The sequence below is a fragment of the Brachionichthys hirsutus genome, chromosome 10, assembly GCF_040956055.1.
Source record: "Brachionichthys hirsutus isolate HB-005 chromosome 10, CSIRO-AGI_Bhir_v1, whole genome shotgun sequence".
Lineage (NCBI taxonomy): Eukaryota > Metazoa > Chordata > Actinopteri > Lophiiformes > Brachionichthyidae > Brachionichthys > Brachionichthys hirsutus.
The window spans coordinates 4,587,617-4,610,819 of NC_090906.1; the positions used below are offsets into that span (position 1 = coordinate 4,587,617).

Consider the following 23,203-nt stretch of genomic DNA (forward strand, 5'->3'; position numbering starts at 1 on the left):
AGGAACCACAAACCCGTCTCTGCAAACAGACGTGGGTGCGACCGTGTGAGGCGCGCTGGCCAGTGATTGGTCACTTGTGTAATTATGTATCTAAGCACCTGTGTGCAGGTGAGAGAAAGAAAGGAAGAGGCAGGAGTGTAAGAAAACGCATTCTAGCTGTTGAGCATCATCATGGCAAATGCCAGAATTACAATTTCATACAAGAGAATTTATTTTAACAAACACTCTGACTGCACATGCAAAGTTTCATTACTCTACAAACCTCATAAAAGTCAACCTTCACCCCTTAAATCTTTATTTACGCTGCAGACTGCAGTGTTTAAGAATCAACACTACATCAATAGACGAAAGTGCGACACTTGATTTTGTTGAAAGTTTATTTAAATGTAGCAAAAACATCCAAGCATACACTTTGCATATTTGATATTTTAAAGGGCCTCTTTCCTTGGAGGCAAAATGGTTAAGAAAAGTGCATAAAAGTTTATTTACTAAGAACATACAAGCGTTTGTATCCCTGCAATTAGCAATAACAAATATCAGAGCTGTGTGTTGGCGAGAATCCAGCGGCATGATACAAATCACAATGTGCGGGTTACAATCTCGTACATTGTGATAACGCAAAGCAAGGTAATGCAATGTTTCACGGGACCGGGGAGGGGGGGGGGGTCACACTAGTGATATTTGGCCTCTTCCATTCTCAGTTTATGCCCTTCCATGGGAGTGGAATGGCTGAATTCAGATTACAACACCGCAACCTAGTGGTGGGAGGCTGAAACGCAACCCGAAATGAATCAGCCACAGATGTAAAAGGGTTCACACACACACAAAAAAAAGAAATACTGTGACAGGCGTCATTATTTTCTTACACCCCTAAAAATATACATGCAATTTTGTTTATTAAAGAAACACAATTTCTTTTTTGGTCATAAGACAATATCCATTTTTAAAGAAATCAAGGCAACAATTTCATTTAAATGTCTCAAATCTATATATTTTATTTTTGACGTCACTGCTACAACATTCAAGCAATGTATTCTGAATTTTGAAAAGTACGTGGCTGCTTCCATGTTTATGCTAACTTTTTAGCATAGACCACAGTAGAACAAAATAACTACCTTGTGTGATTCCTGCTGCCGTTGTTTCCGTGATTCAAGGCTCACACACACACGTATTATCTGACGTGTATAGTATTATTATTTTTTTTATTTCCATTGCTCGGCACATTTTAGATTTTAATGCTAGAATGCAGCATCAGCGAATACAGTCAACAGTGGACCCACATTACATTTTGGTCCCATGTTTCCCCTCACTGTAGGAAAGTATCTCCCGAAAACTAAAATCAAACATATTATTGAAATAAAAGACGTCAGCCAGTGATCGGGCTCTCCTTGTCTACTTGTTCCCACAGTCGGGGCAGAGGATGTCCGTCCCCTTGGTTACGAAGCGCTTGTTGGACAGGCTGAGGGAACATCTCTTGCAGTTGAAGCAGTATTCATGCCAGGAGCTGCCCTCATAGTTCACCACGTTCACCCCTTTACCGAAACCTGGGAGGACAGGAGATGAGTCAGAGATCGGTGGCGGATGTTTGTCAGTCAAAACTTAATCATGTGGGAGGTACCGCCGTAAAATGCGTTGCTACTGTTCTTGAGTAGAGGTTTCAGGTCTCTGCGTACTTTACATGATATTTAAAGTTTTATCTGCATTTTCTAAATACATTCTTTGTCTATGAATTAATAATAAAACACTGACATCAATGTCACAGTAACTTAAATTAACAAAGTTCATTTTCGTTTGCACAGAAAACGTCAGCAGAAAGATCCTTCAAAGGACGACCGGTACTTTATACTTTCATTTCTGTGCTTCTACATTTTTACCTCTACTTGAGTATAGACATTGAATAAGTCCTTCTATTTTGACAACAAAAAAAACTTTTTGTTTTATTTTACACAAGTTTTTAATTGTAGTAATACTTGAGTAGAAAAAAAAGTGTGTACTTTTCCAACTCTGGTAACTCAATGTTTGTGTGAATTACTGCTGTTAGCAGCTACATTACATTCATGCAGATGGCTAGCATATGCACGTTAATCAGCTGCAATGCAGAGGTTGAAGTCAAACTGTGTCATCGACTCAAACCAACTCTTCTTGTAAACTTTACTGTTTATGAGGCAAATCGTTTGGTGGAAAAAAAAAAATCCATCCCAAAAGGTTTCTGTCTGTCTGGACTGTGTCCACATTAAAATGCACGTCATCGGGGGAAACTTTGACGTTTCCCACAGCCACATATCTGATCTGGGAATCAATCTGTCATCTGGCCCATATTTCCAGGCCCTAGAGTTACACTGTAAATCCATGATGGCGTGAACGCTCACAGGTCGTAAACCTGGGAATCTATCCCGTTCTTAGACTAGACTAGACTAGACTAGACTAGACCGGCCTGGGCCTCTTCTTCTATTTATTTTTTTATACTGGTAAATCTTTAAAGCTAAACCGACCGGTGATGGGGTTCTGGCAGCCACAGCATTTCTTCGCCACACGGCTCTTGTAGCAGTCGACGCAGAAGGCCTGGTCCTGGTGGTTGGTGAAGCTGGACCCGGCCAGAGGCTTCGAGCAGGAGCTGCACACGAAGCAGTGGCCGTGCCACGGCTGGTCCTGGTAGCTCACTCCTCCAGAGACGATGGGCTGGAGGTTTATGGAAGTGTTTTTGTTAAATGTCTTCAATGCAACACATTCAATCATTGCTCAAATCTCTATTTGCGCCACGCCTTCCCTGCAGAACTTTTTACACCTTTGACGCGCCGGGTTTTTAGTTCAGGCTTTCAGAAGGCGGGCTTGAAAAGGGAAAACCGTACCTTTTTGCAGCTGAAACAATGTTTGGCAAACTTCCTGTCGTAACAAGGGCTGCAGTAAACGTCACTTCCTTTGGAGAGGAAACTCTGCGATCCTATTGGTCGCTTGCAGTTGAAGCAGGTGAAGCAGTCGTCGTGCCAGGAGTTCCCTTTGTACTCCGCGCTCTCTGTGCCTGCGGAACACGAGAGGTTACGAAACGCCAAGTTGAATGAGAATTAGAATACTGTACATCCAATCACAGCAGTGTGAGGATTTCTATAAATAGAATTGTTGTAGAGGTTCTGGAGGGAAGTGTTTGGATCGTCGTCTTTGATAACATTTTAGAGTTTGGTTAGATAATTCAAACATATTGAGCAGATTAATTCAAGGGTTTTGACATTTTATTAGTTTCAGCCTTAAAATCAGTCTCATTTTAAATTAAAAAAAAAGGTTCTCAAAATGGGTTTGAAGCCCGGTTTGGCTGTGCTACAAGACAATACTTGCGAAGACGGGACAGTAGAGGCTTGATCAGAGCGCCGACATGGCAGGCAGGCGTGAAGACAAATGGTTTAAACGGCCTTGCGAGGTTGAATCGCTTCCTAATACAGTAATATCATTGCTTACATAAATTAACTTGTGTGCCAAATTCCAAAAGCCACTAGAGTACGGGTTTTTCTGCTAACAACAACTGGTTTGAAATGTCTTCCGGTACCGGCCAGTATGGGTTTATAGCAGCCGTGGCAGCGTGGAGCGTCCTCCCTGGAGCAGCACTTCCCACACATGATGCGCTCGTCCTTGGTGCTGAAGGGCTCCTTCGCCAGAGGCTTGTAACACTTGGTGCAACGGAAACACTCCTCGTGCCAGTACCGGCCCTTGTGGCTGAGCTCCTGGTGGGAGGAGGGGGAGAGTCCGATCAGAAGTGCAAGGGGTAAAAGGTCACACGCACGCACACACACACACTCACCTTTGATTCCACGGGAATGGGGCGGTGGCACTCAGCGCAAGAGTTGGCGCAGAACTTGGTGTGGCAGCGGACGCACACCGGCTTGCCTTCGTGGCGGACGAACCTCTTCCCCCCGAGGTCCTCTCGGCAGTAGAAGCAGCGTGGGCTGTCCGCCATCGTCACTCACGGGACGGCTGCATTCATGCAAAGGACAAGAGAGGAATGGTCCAGCGTCGTGAGGCACATTTTTAATGTCTTCCCTACGAACACAAGGGGGCGCTGCTGGTGCAGATTGATGATGAGATGAGGGGCAGCACCGATGAAGGATTTGTGTTGTGCCTGGGCGTGGCATCCAGGTGTTACACACCTGTGTTTATTGTTCTCTGAGCCATCTAACCTCAGCCTGATGAAAGCAGCTCCATCGACTGATGACTTTGACACAGAGAGGCAGACTGACCTTTGTATAGGTTAAACTTTACACTTATCTGGAGCTCAGAATTTAAATTCTGTATTTTTCATAGTCTTTCTTTCGGTTAAATGGAGGACACGGCACCTAAATCAGTCACTTTATTGATTTATTTTCTTTCAGCCATCCTTCATGTGACTGACCTCCTAAATCCTTCGCCCCTAAACTACAAGCACATAAATGTGATAAACATAGCCAACCAAAATGGCAGTGTGATCGCAGGGCTGGATTACAGGGTGAGCGTTTCAGATGGTTAATTATATAAAGCAGGGCCACATAAACACACATGTGGAGGAGGACACATCTGAAATCTGTCCACCGAGCTGATTCTCTCATCAGCCGAAGGCGAGGAATTCTCTTGTGAGTCTACTTGAGGTGAACTTCCTGAAAGGAATGCCTGAAGAGATTGATGTGATGAGATCTGGAGCGTCGACAAAGCTTTGACTCAACCTCCTCACGCAAACACACGTCACCTCCTTCTCACATGGACCACAAGGCAAAGTGTGGCGTGGGTAGAAGCTGGGGCGACAGATCAGCACAGACTCCTGATTCGCTTTCTGGGGTGACTCAATATGAAGACTGAAAGTTCAGACATTTTACACACGTATAACTGATGCATTCCATATTTAAAACACAGTTGGTACTGATGGAAATAGTTCAATATATATAAATATATGCTTTGGAAAAACAAAACGAAAAGCCTCCATAGACAAATTTAGAGCATCGTGTGACTCTTAAGTCGCTTTCACACCAGAGCTGTTTATTCCGCATTAAACAGATCAGAGTTTGTTTCCTCGGATAGTCCGCTTCGTTCGGGCAGGTGGGAAAGCTAATCCGAACTCTGGTACGCCTAAAAACGTGGTGTCTCGGTTCGCTTGGAAGTGAACCCTGGTTCGGTTCGCATGCAGTGTGAAAGCTCACAGGACCGATGTACATAGTAACGCTATACGCAGTGCATCTAGGGTAGTACAGCACTCCAAACCAAAGCAAACGTGGGAGAGGGAGGGATTTCCCCCCCCACAACCGAACCGGGGTCCGCTTGGTCAGGTGTGAAAACGACTTTAGTCTCTCCAAACGAGTCAAATCCCAAACGCGGAAAAGAACGTTTTCCATGGAATCTGGTCAGGGAGGAAACAAATGCATTTGCGTAGGTTGCAGCATCACTTGTAAGAGGGGACGTTTTAGACTGCGGTTAAACTGCTTCCTGTCCGTCACAGAGACAAACATCTGACTGACAAGGTTAGAGGTTGTAGCTAAGCAGATGAATAACTTGTCTTTGTCTCCTTTGCAGGCGATGTGTCGACGTTCGTCTCCCTCTCAGTAACACGCTAACTCACGACTTCGCTTTGGCTTATTTGCTAAATGGGCGAGATTCTCATCCGTCACTGGAAAGACGTTGCCTTTTTGCCTTTTTGCCTTCTACTTGACTCCCTGCGTCTCTCTGAACTAATATGAATCCGTGTTTTCCATGATCTGGCTGACTCAGTAGACACAATGTAAAGTTCCGTGGCCTTTAGAGCGGCAATAATCGTGAGTTGGCTAGCAGCGACATGGTAACGTTATCTGATGGGAAGCAAACAATGGCCGAAGGAAGCAAGCCAGTATCCACACAGGTTGGAACCAAACAAATCAGGCTGTGCTAACATCTAGCCGCTCTGAGGACAATGGCGCCGCTTGTTCTTCTCTCTCTCGCTCCGACATGGCCCGACCAGCACATACATCATATCCTCGTATCCAAGCTAGCCAAACAAAATGCTGTTTGCTCGCCATGGTAACAGTTAAGTGTTCATTTAAGATGTGGCACAGAAAGTAACGCTGCGTATACTTTTATTGACGACATTGCGGAGCCGTAAATCTATTCGTAGAGATTTGCGTCACGGGCTTTGTGCGGTTCGTAAGAGGTGCTGGGTGAGGCCGTGGAATGGTGAACGTGTAAAGAGGAACACGAGGACTACAGCTGTCTTTATTATCATTATTTATTTATTTTATTTATTTATTATCAACTCGCACATGGAGTAAGGTCAACATTCACTGGTGACTATTTCGACCTTTCTAACTCGAATAGTGGGGGGGGGGCGTGCAGAGAGATGAATGATGTAACATGCATGAGAGGAAAATTGTGCACACATTAAAAGAAAAAAACACGTGAGGGTGAAAAAAGAGGCGGGACAAAGAGGGGATGAGGAAGGCAGATGGGACGAACATGACCAAACTAAAACCGTCTGTTTGTTGGCTTGTCTGTTCTGCCTGCGCCGCCTGCATCTGTGTGTCTGTTGGCATGAGCTTATCACTGAAGAATGTCGTAGAAAACTGAGAAGCAGGAAGCCTGCATCAGACTGGCGTCGTTGGCACAGTCCAGCAACACACACACACACACACTGTTCCTGCTTTTAGAACAACACTCAGTAAAGGCTATGGATTGACAGGCTCAACTTGTTAAACTTCCTTCCACAGTGTTGGACATTTCAGGGACTTTTCGATCATCAGTCAAGAAAGTTTCCAAAAGGTAATTCCTGATGGTTTAAAAATAGATTTACTGTTAAGGTACAAAATACCGCTCGCATGTTCCTCCATGTCATCGTTACTGCAGGCTGCCGACGGCCTGGCTTCATCCTTCCTTATCTGCAGCAAATGTCCTCCTGGTGTAAAACCCGTGGTTTAAAGTATCACGTGAGTAACTGCAAAATGCTGCCATAGTTTGATCAGTTAAGGCTGCGACAATTTATTTCACCATTAAGTCTCCAGATCCCAGTATGACATCATGACATGGGAAAAGCTACAGTATTATTATACACTTTACTTAATACTTTATTTATTTACTTATTTATTTATTATCTGTTGCTCTTTCAGATGTATTCTTTCTTTTCTTTTCTTCTTTCTAAATCACCTTTAAGTAAACGTGTGATTTGTGATACTGGGCTGTGTAAATGGAAGACAAATGCTTCTTCTGTGGGCGGCACGATGGCGGAGTGGTTAGCGCTGTCGCCTCACAGCAAGAAGGTACCGGGTTTGAATCTTAGCAACTCCCGTGACCCGCAAAAGCCGAAGAAGACGGACGGGTGCTTCTTCTGACATGAAGACTGTGCTGCGCTTGGCAGCCGGGTTCAGAGCTGAGTTTTCAAAACTTCCAAAAACATTCAAGGTCCAGGAGATTCTCCCCTTCCACAAGGTTAATGACCGCTTTTGGCCAAGTTGCAAAGCGAATCTCAATGTGGACTTTAAATGTCACACTACGCCGATGACGCTGTGTTGTATGTCTCTTTCGCTCGCTGCCAATGATTTCAACGAGGGCATGAAGAAGGCTCTAAATTACAGTACAGGCGGTCGTCACCTAACAACGGACTTGCGTTACGAAGACCACGTCGCAAACGGTTTCATCGTTATACAAAACCCTCCCGTTGCTTGACAACTTGTCTGACATTTTGTGGCGTCAAAAACTGCGTTTCCGCTCACTCCAGTAACCTTATCTCGGATAAATATTTGTGCTGCCGACAAAGAAGCTGTGTTATTTAGCCGCATTCCAGACAGCGGAATAGCGGCGATACAACAGATTTGAGCTGAGCCGAGTGATGAAGGAGCACAGAGTCCACCGCTGCTTCACCAGACGCCGCCGGCAGACGACATTTCAACCGACCTCACTTTGCCCCTTCCGTTTCCCTCGAACCTCTACTTCTTGTTTCTGCATTCTTCGTCGGTTCTTTCCTTTGCCTCCCTCGTTTTTTGCGACTTGGAAACTGAAATGTCTTTCAGACCACAACAGAAAAGAAAAACCTCCCTTTCCTTCAGCAGTAGCAGGATATAAAAATATGTTAAGAGACGGCTTGGCCCTCAGTGACATACGGAGTAGTTTGCGTCTGAAACTGATTGGAATGGATTTCTAAAATGGCGACTCTTTTTCTTTCTTTCTTTTTAAACCACAATGCTGAATGAGTCTCGCGTCTTTGTAAGATGCTGGGCGTCTCCATTCCTTGACTTTGCTGAAGGGACAAAACACCCTATAACAAAATACCTTCCTCACTGTGCTTTGAACTTTCCCAGCTGAGGACCGGTGGTTGAATGCCTCTAACATCTATCACTATTATTAATAAGCAAAAAGGAAAACTGAAACATTTGGGACATTTTCTTTCTGAAAGCTACTTGAGATAACTGATAACTGTCTGTGAATTCACCAGCGTAATTTCATGAAATGACTGCACTATGATGACAAACGCAAATCTGGACAATCGTACTTCTAAAAGTCAACATAGTATTTACTGCTAAGGACAGATTTACAGTAATAAACTACCATAAAAAGACACCAGATGTTGAAAATAAAGTAATAAATTACAGTTAAATATGATTATTGCCATCAGAGAATTCGGCACATGAGAATGACTGCATTTTACACGTTTGATTGCAAACGTAAACACAAACAAAAACGATGGCGATTGTACTGCACGTTGACTTGCCTCGTTAATTTCTCACTTGGCAATGACTCCCAATGTACCGGTACTGTCTTTCCACAGTAAGTGTTTAAAGGTGTGGTTCTGTCAAATGAAACTAAATTGCAACCAGCACTCCTTAATGAACTACAGCGTCCACCGGTCGCCTGGCAACCGTACGGTGACGGAAAGACTCCCAGGAATTCACAGCTCCCTAAAAAAAAAACCTTTAAAAACCACAAATGAGTCTGTTTACACTTTAGACATTGGATGGATTGAACGAATAACAGAAGCAGGCTAACGGCTTCATCTACTCTAATCCCTACCCGTCACCTATAGCAAAGAATTTTATTCACCCCCCCCCCCCATTTTGGAACCCTGCAGGGCAACACAACAGGCTTTTGGCTTTTCACAATCACTGAGTAATGTCAGCGATTTAAAACACACCACAACACGCACTAATGGCTGCAGCGCAAACACAACACACCATCCAAGTTCCTCAGTCGGATCCTGAAGGCCGAGAAGAAAACTCTACGAAAACATCGGCAATAAAGATCGTTCCAAAAAAATATAGACTTTAGTAATCAAGAGCTGTGAAAATCAACAAAAAAGTGCAAAATAAAAAAACAGGAAGTCTCAACCTGGGAGTTACGGCCACGTTCAGACAGTTGGTTTTATGAGGCTGCTTTATGGGAATGAGCTCATGGTAATTTCTTTAACATGCAGACTCAAGTCTGATAAAAAAAAAACTTGAGTATGTGTGTGTGTGTGTGTGTGTGTGTGTGTGTGTGTGCTTGTGCGTGTGCGTGCGTGTGCTTTTCCTGGCTATTTAAATTCAGCAGCATTCAGCCTCCTGTTGCAGCGATGCAGCTTGATGTGTCCTTCCACTGTCTCAGTCCGAGTCTCGTCTTTTGCTTTAGTGTCACCCACAAACAAAGTGAGGGGGGGGGGGGGGGCGATCGGGAATGGGTTTGGTCATGTTTGGTTTCAACAACTTTTGCCAAACGCTCCGCCGACGCCATCCGAGGACTGGCGAGGTCGGTGGCGTCTCCCGTGTGTTTCCTGATGCTGTTTCTGCATGTTTCCTCCCATATCAAATCATTTTAAACATTTAATCCATTCCGGCCGTCTAAAAAACACCCAAATCAACGCCAACAACAATGGAAATTCCAATTGCTATATAGATACACAAACAAAATGCTATAATAAACGATATATTACTGTAATATAAACTAACATGTGGTTTTATTATGAGTATTAACTCCTAACCCTAAAATAGCTTTGTACACAACTTTATCGACATCTCCTGGGTACCGTAGACGCTTGATATCTGTCTTGATTTTAGTTTAATAATTTTTTATTGAACACTTATAGACATGTGGATACTTAAATATTTTCTTTCTTCACTCGTGGTGAGGGATCATGAGTTTTAATTAAATCCGTTTACTGTGTGTGTGTGTGTGTGTGTGTGTGTGTGTGTGTGTGCGTGTGTGTGTGTAAGAAAGAAGTCAGTTCCACATGTTGATCAAGACTTGATCTCACAACCACTGATTAAATAACAGTTGCTATAGTCTATGCAGCATCACAAATGACTTGCATGGATCTGTGTAGACACGCACGCACGCGCACACACACACACACACACTCGGGGAGAGACAGAGCAATGAAAAATAGCAGCGCAGGAATTTTAATTGACCTCTGTGCATTTTTGTCTCAGTGTTTCCATTACGGAGTGAAAAAATGAGAACTAACCAGAAACAGATTTCCTGAGTCCAAGTCAGCATTTATGTAACTGTAGCTTTCACTCACGCGCACGCACACACACACACACACACACACTTCCAGGAGACAGCTGGCCAACGCCCCTTTCAACTCTTGAGAGTTTAAGATTCTTCTTTAGATGTTTGTGCAGGCAGAAGGAGACAGTTACACGAGACGTGTCCGGTGGACACCCTGCGTGGGTCATCAGCCACTAGCTGCGTGTCTTTATCATTAATGACGTCATCATCCTAGAGACCATTTATATTTACATTTCGTAGTTTCACAGTTTTCACCGGACATCACAAAGCCTGCCGGCTAACTATCTATGACGTCAGCAGTAACCAGGTCAACCATTCATCACCACCTACCTGGTTCCGGGCGCGCGCAGCTCTCCGGCTCCGGGATGACTGAAGCAGCGGGACTCTCCTTCAGCGAGACCCTCGCGCGGTGCGACTGCGCTGCCGTCTGCGCATGCGCCAACTCGATGTCAAGGGTCTCTTATTTTGAAGGTGAACCCACAGGATTCGCCTTCAAAATAAGAGACCCGGCGTCGGAGTGGACCAACATTGTCTTCAAAGTCGAACCTAAAGAGTTTTTCCAGTTTAAAAAAAAAAACGCTTGGTATGTGAGTAATGCAAACAAAGCCACTGATTCCCCTCCTAATTGGGTTTAAACCGTCCACATGGTGATCTGGATCATCACCAGAAGGTTCGAAATCGTTCTCGGTACCTTTATACACCAACCATGAAAAGTAAAAGTGAATCATAGTTTATGTGTATTTTTAAATTATTTTTAGAGCTATGAATAAGGTTTTCAATGTTAAAATGTAAGATTTCTTTTCCTAACATCATTCTGGATCAGATCCAGAAGACATTCTGCATGCCAGTTCATATCGGACTCCTTTATGACTGTGATTTTTGGTGGGTGACGGTTATCCGGATCGCTTTCCAAATTTAATGAGATCTAAGTTGGGCCAAGACTCATCTTCAGATTTATTTTTATCAAGATCCATCCGGCAGTTTTACCGTAATCCTGCTAACAGGAAAACAGAAAAACTCAGTCAAAAAACAGAACCTCCTTGGTGTCTGTGCTGGTTCTCAGTCATCCAGGTCATGGTAAAACACAGAACTATTTTTACCCTGCTGATGCAGAGCAGAATGAGCCCTGGGAAGTAATTTACCAAACTGTACAGAGCAAAGCAGTCATTTTCAACAATGAATTTTTATTCCACAAGATGTTTGACTGAGCACACAATCGGAATAAATTTGGGGGGAAATCGGTTCCCCTCGACAGACATTTACACTTTTAAAAACACTCACAGACAGACACATCGTAAATCTACTTTCCATAAATAGAATTTGAATGAATGTTTCCACAAGCAGAAACATGTTCATGTTTTTAGTTTTAGAAGATGCAAAAATTCATATACAAATGATATAATTAGTTTTTCTTTCAATGGTTTCAGTTACAATCAGGTGACAAGAGAGAATTGTCGAGTGGCTCGCTTTTAATAATAATAAAACGCTAATTCACTCATGCCTGTATCGATAAGAAAGAGCAAACTCACATTAAAGTAAACTAGATAACTTCTGAAACGTATCAAAAATCGATACTGATCACAGTCTAATAGAAAAATGACATTTTACATGTTATATGGATCCCCTGTAACCCTCGACGACGCTGCTGTTATGCGCATCCAACCGGGCTCGGCTTTCCCATTGACAGTGAGTCCATCCGATTGGACCCATAAAAAAATAATTGTATTGGTTCTTATCCATTGCACGTCCCGTCCACTGAATTATGCAGAAATTGGTTCAATATTAGGGAAAATGTTGTTGACAAGGAAATTAAATTCCTGAAATTCCTGCATCTGTATCCTGATCTGGATTAACGGCAAACTCTGACGGGCTGCAAGTCTTAGATGGTTGTCCGTTTTCACCTTGAGAAAACTATTGGACCACCATTTAGTTTGTACCTCTTGAATATCGGACCGATTCAAATGTTAACAGGACAAAACTGAAGCTCATTTAGCAAAATAATTTATGCCCGCAAAATGGTTACAGTGGTGAAATATTAGTTGGCCGTGTCACTTCCCAGTACTGAGAGTTGCGGTTAAGCTTGCTCTTTCGAGAGAAATATCAACGGCGACGAAGGGTTAAAACACATTTAGTGTCATAAAAATGTGGAAAGATGATTCTACTGCACATTAGCAAATCCAAATGTGTACAATTCAGGAATCTCGAAACAGGCACTTGGAGTGAAAACAGATTTGCCAGAGCTCAGACTTTTTTTGAAGCTGCAACATCACAAAGACACGGCTCTTTGTTGTTCAGAAGGATTAAAGGACCATTTCAATCTAACATGAACCACAACCACCCCCTCTCTCTCTCTCACACACACACACACACACACACACACACACACACACACACACACACACGCAGGAAGCTCTAGTGTCCAAGTATAAAGTAGGATCTGCTACAGAACAGGAAGGAGATATTTTAATATGAACACACGGTAAAGAACAAACATTCACCTCCCTCATGAGTCCCCTGCTGAACAAAGTAACTTGTGCAGGTTCAGTAGTACTTTTTTTTTTTAGTAAAAGGTGCTTTTTCCAGGGAGCAGTCCTAGTTTCCAACAGAATACTCAACAGTGTTGCACAAAAAAACAATAAACAAAATAAATCATCACATGTAGAAACCATTCGTTTAAATAAATTAACAAACGTATGAACAGATCAGGGCTAGTGGATCCTGGAGCCTCATTTAGAAACGCGCTTTTAGCTTTAGACACTTTATCGTTTCTGACATTGTGCTAAGGTTTGATTGCTGAAACATTCTGACCATAAATGTTCTGGAGTTTAAGTTCAAGTTTTAAGTTTTTTAAGCTTTATCCTATGAATCAGCCTGAACCGAACCGAGGAAAGGTACCTTTCCATTTCCTCTGATGAACCAGTTCAACCTTTGCAGAGATGAAAGTTCTCCCGTTTCGTTGAGGACATCGTCCATCAAGCTCACCGCTGCCTTAAACCCATGTTGGTTCCAATCTGCAAATAGCTCTACAGGACGCCTGCGTCAAGTCTGGATTTAGTTTGGGATTCAGATTAACTCTATGCCAAAGTCAAGTTTTATAAATCAGGCCCACGAAAAAAAAAATAGCATCTACCGTCCATGCAATAATGTTCTTTTAGACCAACACTGGTAACGTGTTGGTCCCCCCCCCCCCCCACCACGTTGACCCCGCATGTGAACCCTCTAAACCAACCAACTTTGAGGGGGGTGTGAACACACCTGCCCCAACACCTGGATAAACAGAAGGATTTCTACCGAACAAACACTTGAAATGAGCCCGACCAGTGAAGATCTCGTACTGAGGAGAGACTCCAAAACAGAAGAGATTGAAGTGATAAGAGAACATTTAAGAACGTTAAAGGTACAGCCTGAGGGAATCTGTGTTTTAGGAAGCAAGACAGCAGCACTGGTTTATCACCAAAGTCTTAAACTGAGGAGCAAAATCTACAGGCAAACTTTCATCTTCAACAAACGGTGGTTAAATGTGCTCCTCAGATGATGTCGAGTAACCTCTGGAACCTGAGGTGCTCTTGGTTGACCCTAATTTTTTACCTTGTATGTATCACATTTACATTTAATGCGACAGTGATCCACCCAAACGGTGATTTAAATAAAGCTGAGGCTAGTTCAGCTCCGTATTGACAGAAACACGCAGAGCGGCGATCGTTTCAACAAACCTGCTACCCGATGTCGTTTCCCCGTCACATCGAGCTCAACGGCGTGCGGCTTTGGAACCTAATGGCCTTACAATCTGTGCCTGCGGGGATCGGAGTGTGGCGGGGAGGGCGGCGGGGGCAGGGTGACGGTGGTCGGGGGCTCCACTGGGTCGTCCATGGGGAGAACCAGGCGGGTGCCCCTAATCGCCACTTCCTGCTCCGCCGAAGCGAGCTCATGATCCAGGCCGTGGTCGGACTGGCCGGCCCCGGCGTTGGCGCTGGCGGCGGCGGAGCGCTTGCGGTTGATCGTGCCGGACCCAGAGGCGTCAGTTCTGACGGTGACGTCTGCGTACATGGAGCTCACGTTGGCATCATTCAGGATGAAGTCAGAGTCGTCATTGTGGAGCTGACCTTCATTCTGATGCATGGAGAGGGGGGGGGGGGGGGGTGGAGAGATGAAAACGAATTCAGAATAATAGAGAAGCATTTGAACGCTCTCCCCGACCTCCAGTGCGAAGCTGCAGCCAATAGCGAGCGGAAACAGCAATTGTAGCCTTGAGCCGGACGCTTGTCCCTATTTTTACTTGTTTATAGCATTTAACAGAGACGTGTAATTACACGTTAGGGTTTCACCGAGATGTTTGTTTCAGGCTCGTCAGCCTTGCCGAATAAAGTTTACTCGCTGTCGATACGTCATTCGAGCTGCAGTGCATGCTCAAGCTGTGATGTTTGTTCAAACCTCATAGGCGAGCGGGCTGGTCAGGCATCGAGCGAGAGGTCCACAGCACGCCGGCAGCGTGGCGGTGAGGGGGGGGCCACTGTGCGTTAACAGCGGCTTCAAGTAGCTGGGTGGAAGGATTCACGTCAAGGACGAGCAACGCGTTCACGATTCAAAGGCTTTGAAGTGTGATTGATGGTGGAAAATACTCCAGTGTCGAAGTTTTATGGGTCTGACAATTTAAGAAGAGCGCCCTCTGGTGTCCACAGCAGGAACCGCCACTCACACTTCTGAAGACAGGATCTTAGAGGTCACATATTAGACCCTTTTTCTGCAGGTCCCACACACTTGTATGAAATATCTGTGACAGACTTTGGTCAGAATAGCAAACAGATGCTTGCAGGACAGCGTCCGTCATTTCTGTCTCATACAAATCTATCAGAAACGCCTCTGAAAATTTAACCAAATCTAAATTCATAGCGGGCACGCTGCCATGGCAACCGGTGAGGTGACTTTTTTTTTTTAGCACACACTAAAACATTTTTGCGGGACATTACCACCAAAAATAAACTTTATCCACTCTGTTCTTCTTCTTCGACTCAGGCACGATCCACAGGTAGAACGTAGATGTGCAGAGCGCAGACACGGGGAGAGTGCACAAAAAAACTGAGCGTAGTTTCATATATTAGTGTAGAAACATGGGAAAAGTGTTGTTGTTTTTCATAATATGTCCCCTTTAAAATATTGAATCGATGGCTCAAAGGATACTTGTGGTCGAAGATATACCAGATCCTGAAGGGCCAGGCGCTCTCGTGTTTGGTGTTCCTCCGTTGCGACCCGTCCAAAACCGCCGAACTCTGTTCAGCATAATGTTTATTAGTTACCATTTCATTATTCTTTGACCTAGCAACTTACCAATGTCATAAAACCACTAAACCACCGATTATCATTAGAATAGTATTACTTACAGCGGCTTCCTGATCAGCGTCGACGCCCACCCTGAAAGACAAAAGGTTGAAGCATCGCCTCGGACAGAAGAACATTCAGCAAAGGGGACGAAACAACGCCGCCGCCGCCCAGCCTTACGGTATGCTCATGAGGGACAGCATGGGCATGGTGCCACCGCCACATATCCAGACGGTGAAGAAGACGATGAGGAGGGTGGTTGAAAACATCATCTGACGAGCGTACGTCGCTGTGTCTCTGATCGATAGAGCAAAGGTCATCGCGCCACGCAGACCTGGACAATGTGCAGGGATGACAAGACGGCGTCTTTGTGACACCAAACAATAGTTTGTTTATGCACCACTTTCTGCTGGACGTGAGGCTGTGGGTTCAGAACCAGCCAAATGTGTGCAGAGACACGTGAGGCATTAGCAATGAGCCCATTTACCGTTGTCATAGCAACACTGTATGTGAGAAGTCATTTGTCTAAAAGGAGCAAACCTGTGGTCTCGGGGCCGTACCTGCAAACATCATGACATGCTGAACGTTGGACCCGATCTTGTTCCTGCGGCCCAGGTTGAGCAGGAAGGACAAAGGGTAGATGTTCGCGGCCCTGCCAAGAAAAACAGCCACCTGCGCGATTCAGAAAGGTCAAGGGAGCAAGCCGACAGGAAGTTACGTCATCTGTGTTTTTTTTTTTTGTTTTTTTTACATGGTAGAAAGGCGTTCATGTCTTTATTGGCATCAAGCAGATTCAAAGGATACAAAGGCGCCAATGATAAAAAGCGCGTTGAAGACGTGCGACTGGAAGGAGAAGAGCGTCAGACCCATGTAGGAGAAGATGAAGTTCTCCGCCAGGAAGTTCAGCAGCTCGAACAGCTAACGGGGAGAGAAACGTAAGAAGGTGTTACAGCGATGGGACAAGCATCGGCCGCGGGGCGCTCGACGGTCAGCACCCAGGTGACACCCCCCCGATCTATTTACAGACCGCTCACACAAATATCTAGTTACAGAGCATGTCAAGCACAGCTATGCCTAATCTGATAAATGCTTTAAAGATGTCACGTAAAACCTTTGAACAGGATGTGTGTCGGTGTCCTAAATGTGATGATGTGTATTCAGAACTACCGTCTGGTTTGGGTTTTGGACCCTTTTGGTTTTCAAACTCAGCATCTTTATACATCGTGGTTCTCAGTCTCTCTGCTCCAGCAGCGTTTCCTCATCAGGAAAAGGAAATGTTTCTCAGAATCTTGCTTAAATTACAAATATGACAAAGATGTCAAAACTCCCTCCTCGCAGAGCAGCACCCGCTCAAGGCACGCCTTTCTTTCACTGATAAAACATCTGACTGTTTCTCCGTGTTTGATTTATGACATCTCAAACAAATAAAAAAAAACATTACCTATCGTCATTAATATAAAAGCGGCACCGACATGAGAGGCATTAGGATATAAATCACCTGTTTGGTTCTGTCCTGAGAATCAGGGGAGAGATTGTTGAAAGTGTAGTGAGCCTGCGTGATGCCACAGAACAGGACCGCCACCACGCCTGAGCAAAAGCAGAAGTCAGTCAGGACCGCCAGCCGGAACTGGACCTGGTTGTTCATCATCAGTAGTCTTTGAAACGTGATCTTTTATAACGGCAGACCCGGATGATACGTCTACGAGCAGATCGGTTAAACAATGAAGCTGCTTCAATATTTAGGGGTGACAGTTTGCTGAAGCAGGGGGCTGCCGACTTTGATCTGCTACTATGGGGAAGAGCTGCCTGGGGGGGGGGGGGGGCGCCGTGTCCAGACGTACCTGTGAAGCCGCAGGCTTCAGCCAACAGGAACGTGCTCCAAGACATGAGGAAAAAGAGCGCCGTCTCGAGCAATGGGAAGTCCCGCAGCTTCGTGAACTTGGTGACGTAATGAAAACTTAAGGAACTGCATGTGAGACGTGAACCCGTAGAGCAGGGTGCCCCAAACTACGGCCCGCCTCCACATTTGGCCCGGCCCCCTGAACAATACCAGAGACCAAAAATAAATAATAGTATCTTCCTTTCCATACAACATGAGTAGCCGGTGGGGGGTCAGTATTCGGTGCATACAAGAGGGGTCATTAATTCAATCTTTTGTTTCCTAAAGATAATATTGAGAATTGAGAATATATTAATATTCTGAAGAAAAGCATCCTTACTTTGGTTTGGTCTGTGATGAACCCGGAAAGGGTTATTTGGTTATTAGTTATTTTATTAACAGTGTTATTATTTATTTCCTGACCTTTTTTTTTCTGTGAATAAAGGGATATTTGGTTATTTGGTTGTCTGGAAAACAATAAATGTTTAGGCACCCCTGCCATCGTCACACCTTTCCTGTACAAACTGACCCCGGCCCTCCATCAGAGAAGGAAAATGTTATGTGGCCCTCACAGGAAAATGTTTGGGGACCCCCTGCCGCGGAGTGACAACGGAAACACAGATAAGAAATTGTCTCTAAGCCGACTGGAACAAGCACAATGTATTCTGGCTCAAAGCTGCATGCATGCATCCTCAAACAGTTGTAGCTTCTGCTGCTTGTTCACACGCTGTGAACAAATAAACACGCCGCCTGATGGCGAGCAACAGCTGAAAGGATATAAGAGCTGTCATGACCCCAGTGGCGACTCCAAGAGCAAAGGATCCACTGAAGACGCCCAGAAAGATGCCCAGAGACTTCAACAGGGCCATCGCTTCGAAGCTGTGGCTGTTGTCTCCTGCGGGCTGGTACGCCACGATCGAGCTGGAGGACAGAGGACACACACAAATAAGACACTCGCATAGAAAAGCTCAGGAGTTGGAATTTGGGAGGGGAACTTCAACACACCCTCAAACCAAAACACAGGCTCGGGCATCAGATCAAAGCCGCAGAATCGCCAATCCAGCAATCTGGTTTCATGTGCATGCCTATACTTCACAAGGATCGGGCGTCATACTAGAGCTGGGCTTTATTGGATCTGTGTATATTCCAAAAATAACTGGTTGATATCGATTTAGAGCACGTCCCAATGTTTTAAACAGTGATGAACAAAATGAGAGAGAGAGAGAGAGAGAGAGAAAGTTGTTGTTTTTCCTGGTCATTTGCAGGAACTATCGAGTGTGCAGAAACTTGGGAAATGAAAAGAAAGTTCTTGCAGCAGCAGCAGGGTGTCGGGTCTAAAGGCTTCATTCACAGGAAAGGAGCGGCGCCACATCCCCTGATCTGAGACGATCAGGTTCTCACGCCACGGGGCCCCGCACCAACATGTGTCTGGGGTCATCCAATCCCAAGTGGACAGCTCCAAGGGCGTCAGCTCGGACCTGAACATGAAGCAGTCCACCGATCACCCGAGGCACGTGATGGTGACTAAACAGGCCCTCGACTCGAGCACTCGGCAGAGTTTCCTTTTTTTTTTGGTGCCAATCCGTGCTTTTTGAAAGAAGATGATTCAAATATCAAATATCATCCGCGTTGAAAGACAAGGAGACTGTCGGCGCTGCGCTTCGACAAACCGAAGGATGGATTAGACGGCCAGGGAATGAGCTTGAGCGCTCAACTATACAATTCAAATTGTGCTTGTGTTGACCACAGGAAGCTAAATGTTGCACCGGATTGCTCATGTGAGGTTATCAGGTCATTTTTGGTATCCATTATGTGTTAATGTACATATCTTACTCCCTCACTGCGTCCATGTATCTTCTCCTGGGTCGACCTCTAGCCCTGTTCCCTGGCAGCTCCATCCTCAGCATCCTTCTACCGATATAGTCCCTGTCTCTCCTCTGGACATGTCCAAACCATCAAAGTCTGTCCTCTCTGATCTTATCTCCAAAACGTCTAACCTTCACTGTCCCTTCACAGCACAGCTCAACAAGGAGTGAAAATGTAAGTAAAAGGTAAATCTACTTTTATCCAAATAAATATCAGAAATCTGTTAGTTTATTCCTCACTCTCTCTTTCTCTCTCTGAATATGCGCTGAATTCTTCCTGTTTGGTGTGAACACAAGCGGCTTATTGGATAATATGCCCAGAGAGATTCTCGCATTGTTGAACAGTTTTTTCTCGATTAAAGTAAAAAGCCAATCGCCCTGTACCAGAAACTCTGCACGCAGCACTCGAGCGTTGTAAACATGCAAACAATCCACACACACACCACCTTGAGGCCGGCGGCTGTCTTTCTCCCAGCCCTTCCTCTGCCCTTCCTGACCAAACCGGCCCATCGTGCCCAACCCCCTGCCTACCCTGCTTCTCCCAGCGGAGAAGAACGCTGCATACATACGTGCAGGTGAATGACACGGACGGGCGTAGGGAGGAGAGCAAGTGAAATGACAGGGACTGATGTTAGTGGACACTGAACACACAAAAACGGTGACGTATACATTTTGCAAGTCAATCTTGAAACAACAGGCGCGTAAACATTATTGGTCATTGTGTTATTTTTTTTTCCCTCCCGGTCCACGCTGTCTGTGAAATATTCCTTCCTCATCTGGTTATGTGAAAGTACTCAGTCCGTGTAACAATTACTTCCTACAGCGCAACAGTCGAACAAAACAAAGGTGATTTCCAAATTGGAAGCTGTTCCTGCTTTGTTTTATTCAGCTGATAATAAAGACTTTTTTTAATTATTAATGCAAATTAAGAGCTAGTGCTTTGTCCCACAAGGGCAGAGCGTGTGCAGGAACGCCGATAGCATTTGTCCAGTGCAGACAGAACCTCACCGACTGATATTAGGTGTGTCCTGGTGACTTCTTTATCTTTTCTTTTTTTGCTCGTCGTGTGACTCTAATGAACGTCATATACAAAGGTCATTTTTATTTTCTGTGGCGAAATCTTCATTTTTCGAAGTAGCCATTTTTTCCCTCCAAGGAGATACCATATAAGAACAAAATATGAGATCAATCCGTTGTATGCTAGATTCTGATTACGCATTAAAGCTTGATCAAGGCTTTTATTTTTCCATAACACTGTTAAATAAGACAAGTTAAAGAAAATTAGACTGATTTGAAGTTACCTTTCTGATGTTTCACTGATTGGATCATTAAGTTAAAAATAAACAACTGTTTACAAGAAAGCAAACAGTGAAGCTGGAGGGTCAAACAATCCTCCATTGAACTTTGCATAAAAGTAGGACTCTAGATTTATAAGTCTTCTCATGGAAAATGGGGCAGCATCTATGAATTGTCAGCAAGGCACCTGGCAACTCTTATAATTCATGCTTACGAAGAGAGGACGATGGCCACAGCGTCATTCAAGACGCTCTCCCCGAAGAGTAGAGCGTACAAGTCCACATCAACCTTCAGCTCATTGAAGATGGCCAAGACCGTCACTGCAACACAAAGACACACTGTTAGCACACAACAGGAAATGCACCGCACCACGGGGGCTATCCACTACCAGGATAAGACATATATAAAGTATACATATTCAGTTATGCTGAATAAAATAATGATTACGTTTAACAAAAGTGCCGACCTGGGTCTGTAGCAGAAACGATAGCCCCAAAGAAAAGGCAGTCAGTAAAGAAAAAGTCTCCCCCAAGCTGGCCCACGGCTTTCATGAAGGACACAAAGCCATACATGATCAATCTAGAGGGGGGGGGGGGGGGGGGGGGAGAAAAAAGGATGCATTACAAGTCATCAAAACAGTTCACACAAGCTCTGGGCTAAATCTCCTGAAATTTGATTTCACAGATGACAAAGTGATTGATTTACCCAATAACAAAACAGGATATAAGCGTTCCCATAAAAGCATAAGCCAGGATGGAGCCGATGTTTCTGAAGAAATGTCTCTAAAACAGAAAAAGACACATTTTATAGACAAATTTATATTTAAAACGAAACTCTGGATATCACGCTTGCATTATAATGTACTTTATGGAGCGTGTTCATATGGACTAGTTATTACTCCCCTTACCCTTTTCAGACTGTAACCGGCATGGAAGATGATGGGAGGCAGCAAAATGTTGAAAAACACTTCTGGGTCAAAGGTCACCTGAAAATAGTTGCGTTGTCAAAAGGTCATACCGATTTTCATGTATTTCAGTTTCCGTGTGACGACCCCCCCTGCCACGCCTTAGAATCACACCTCTAGTATCAGTTTGAGTCCACAAAACCTGCCGTCGAACATAATCTAGGCATTATTTTAATAAGAAACAAGTCAAAGGTCTCAAACAATAACTGAAACACGCCTCCGTTTACGAACGCGGCGTGTTCTTCGGCCAGCCGTTTATTGTTTTTTATGTTGGCGAGTAAAGAAACAATCTTCCCTCCACACAATCCCATTTCTGTTCGTCCCCTTGCCTTTCTCAGCATTTCATCATCTTGAACTTGGCGCCCTTTGACCTGGCTGACTTCCCCCTTCAGCGTGTACTCGTAGAAGCGCCCGCTGAAATTGACCAGCAGTGTGGGGGGGCTGGTGTTGACGGCACAGTTGAGGATTAGATCACTCATGCTACGAGGCACGTGGACCCCAAACCGCAGGATGACACCCACCAGCACACCTGCAGGGAGGCAGAGAGGAGTTCAGCTGTCATCAAAGTATTCCTAATGTCAATTTAATTCAGGTGACAGGGTATGAAATACGCACTTTTAGCACTGTAAATGTTTTATTTTTAGAAGTTCGATTGAAGCTAATATGATGTTTACAGTCATACATAAAAAGCAGATATCTTCAGACTTTTCAAAACATTTCGGCTATATGATCAATGCAGTTCAATACAGGTAATACTACTAGAAAGGCACTCGGAGAGCGCAGACCTCCGCCAAGCAGCTCATTATCCTTTGTAATAGGATTTACACCATCGCCATGGTGATCTGGATCATCATCAAAAGGTTCCGAATTGTTCTTGGTATCTTTATACACCAACCATGAAAAGTAAAAGTGAATCAGAGTTTGTGTATTTTTAACTGATTCTTGAATCCATAAATTAGGTTTTGAATGTTAAAATGTAATATTGTATTCCTGACTTCATTCTGGAACACATCCAGAAGACATTTGGACTATCTTGATTATCGGACTGTGATTTTTGGTTGATTATTAAAGTGCTTAATCAACATTCTAATTGAAGGGCATTACATAATAATATTTACAATTCCATTAAAAGTCTATTGTTAATGTCAAACATGTAATTCCTAGTTCAACCACTGACACAGAAACACGCAGGATAATAAACGCGATTCTGCTTGGCTCGGCCGGCTAACGGCTAACGGCTAGCATGAAGCTAACCCCTGCGGTCTTACCGTAGATCATGGCGAGCCCCGTTTCGTGTAGGAACCTGAATCTCCGGTGTTTGAACAGCCATATCGTTAAAATGGTGAGCGTCAGCAGCATGATGAATATGAGTAAATTGGCGCTGTCCTGCCGGTGGCTTTCTTCGGCCATCCTCTCGTTGTCCATCTC

The 23,203-nt window shown here is 44.5% G+C and overlaps 2 protein-coding genes across 2 annotated transcripts; both read right to left on the reverse strand.

Moving 5' to 3' along the window:
* Positions 1 to 379: 379 nt before the first annotated feature.
* Positions 380 to 10,851, reverse strand: fhl1b (four and a half LIM domains 1b). Its single transcript, XM_068744070.1, has 6 exons — positions 10,786 to 10,851; positions 3,791 to 3,963; positions 3,539 to 3,713; positions 2,850 to 3,019; positions 2,493 to 2,679; positions 380 to 1,544 (listed from the first exon to the last, which is right to left on the reverse strand). The coding sequence occupies exons 2-6, from the start codon at positions 3,944 to 3,946 to the stop codon at positions 1,393 to 1,395; spliced, it is 840 nt and encodes a 279-aa protein (XP_068600171.1). The 5' UTR covers positions 3,947 to 3,963; positions 10,786 to 10,851; the 3' UTR covers positions 380 to 1,392.
* Positions 10,852 to 13,678: 2,827 nt separating this feature from the next.
* LOC137900913 (sodium/hydrogen exchanger 6-like) lies at positions 13,679 to 23,185 on the reverse strand. The gene is made up of 16 exons (XM_068745062.1): positions 23,044 to 23,185; positions 22,105 to 22,304; positions 21,719 to 21,796; positions 21,517 to 21,593; positions 21,278 to 21,390; positions 21,026 to 21,131; positions 18,430 to 18,571; positions 17,613 to 17,718; positions 17,270 to 17,358; positions 16,576 to 16,689; positions 16,332 to 16,443; positions 15,952 to 16,105; positions 15,834 to 15,864; positions 15,634 to 15,722; positions 14,887 to 14,992; positions 13,679 to 14,565 (listed from the first exon to the last, which is right to left on the reverse strand). Exons 1-16 carry the CDS (start codon positions 23,183 to 23,185, stop codon positions 14,236 to 14,238), a joined length of 1,989 nt encoding a protein of 662 aa, XP_068601163.1. The 3' UTR covers positions 13,679 to 14,235.
* Between the last annotated feature and the right edge of the window lie 18 nt (positions 23,186 to 23,203).

Coding starts and splice junctions, on each gene's coding strand:
- fhl1b (XM_068744070.1), bottom strand. CDS start 3,946: ATGGCGGACAGCCCACGCTGCTTCTACTGCCGAGAGGACCTCGGGGGG. Junction 3,714..3,790: donor CCATTCCCGTGGAATCAAAG/GTGAGTGTGTGT, acceptor TCCTCCCACCAG/GAGCTCAGCCACAAGGGCCG. Junction 2,680..2,849: donor ATTGTTTCAGCTGCAAAAAG/GTACGGTTTTCC, acceptor ATAAACCTCCAG/CCCATCGTCTCTGGAGGAGT.
- LOC137900913 (XM_068745062.1), bottom strand. CDS start 23,185: ATGGCCGAAGAAAGCCACCGGCAGGACAGCGCCAATTTACTCATATTC. Junction 21,132..21,277: donor CGTTTCTGCTACAGACCCAG/GTCGGCACTTTT, acceptor TTTGTGTTGCAG/TGACGGTCTTGGCCATCTTC. Junction 15,865..15,951: donor CTGTCCCTCATGAGCATACC/GTAAGGCTGGGC, acceptor TTTGTCTTTCAG/GGTGGGCGTCGACGCTGATC.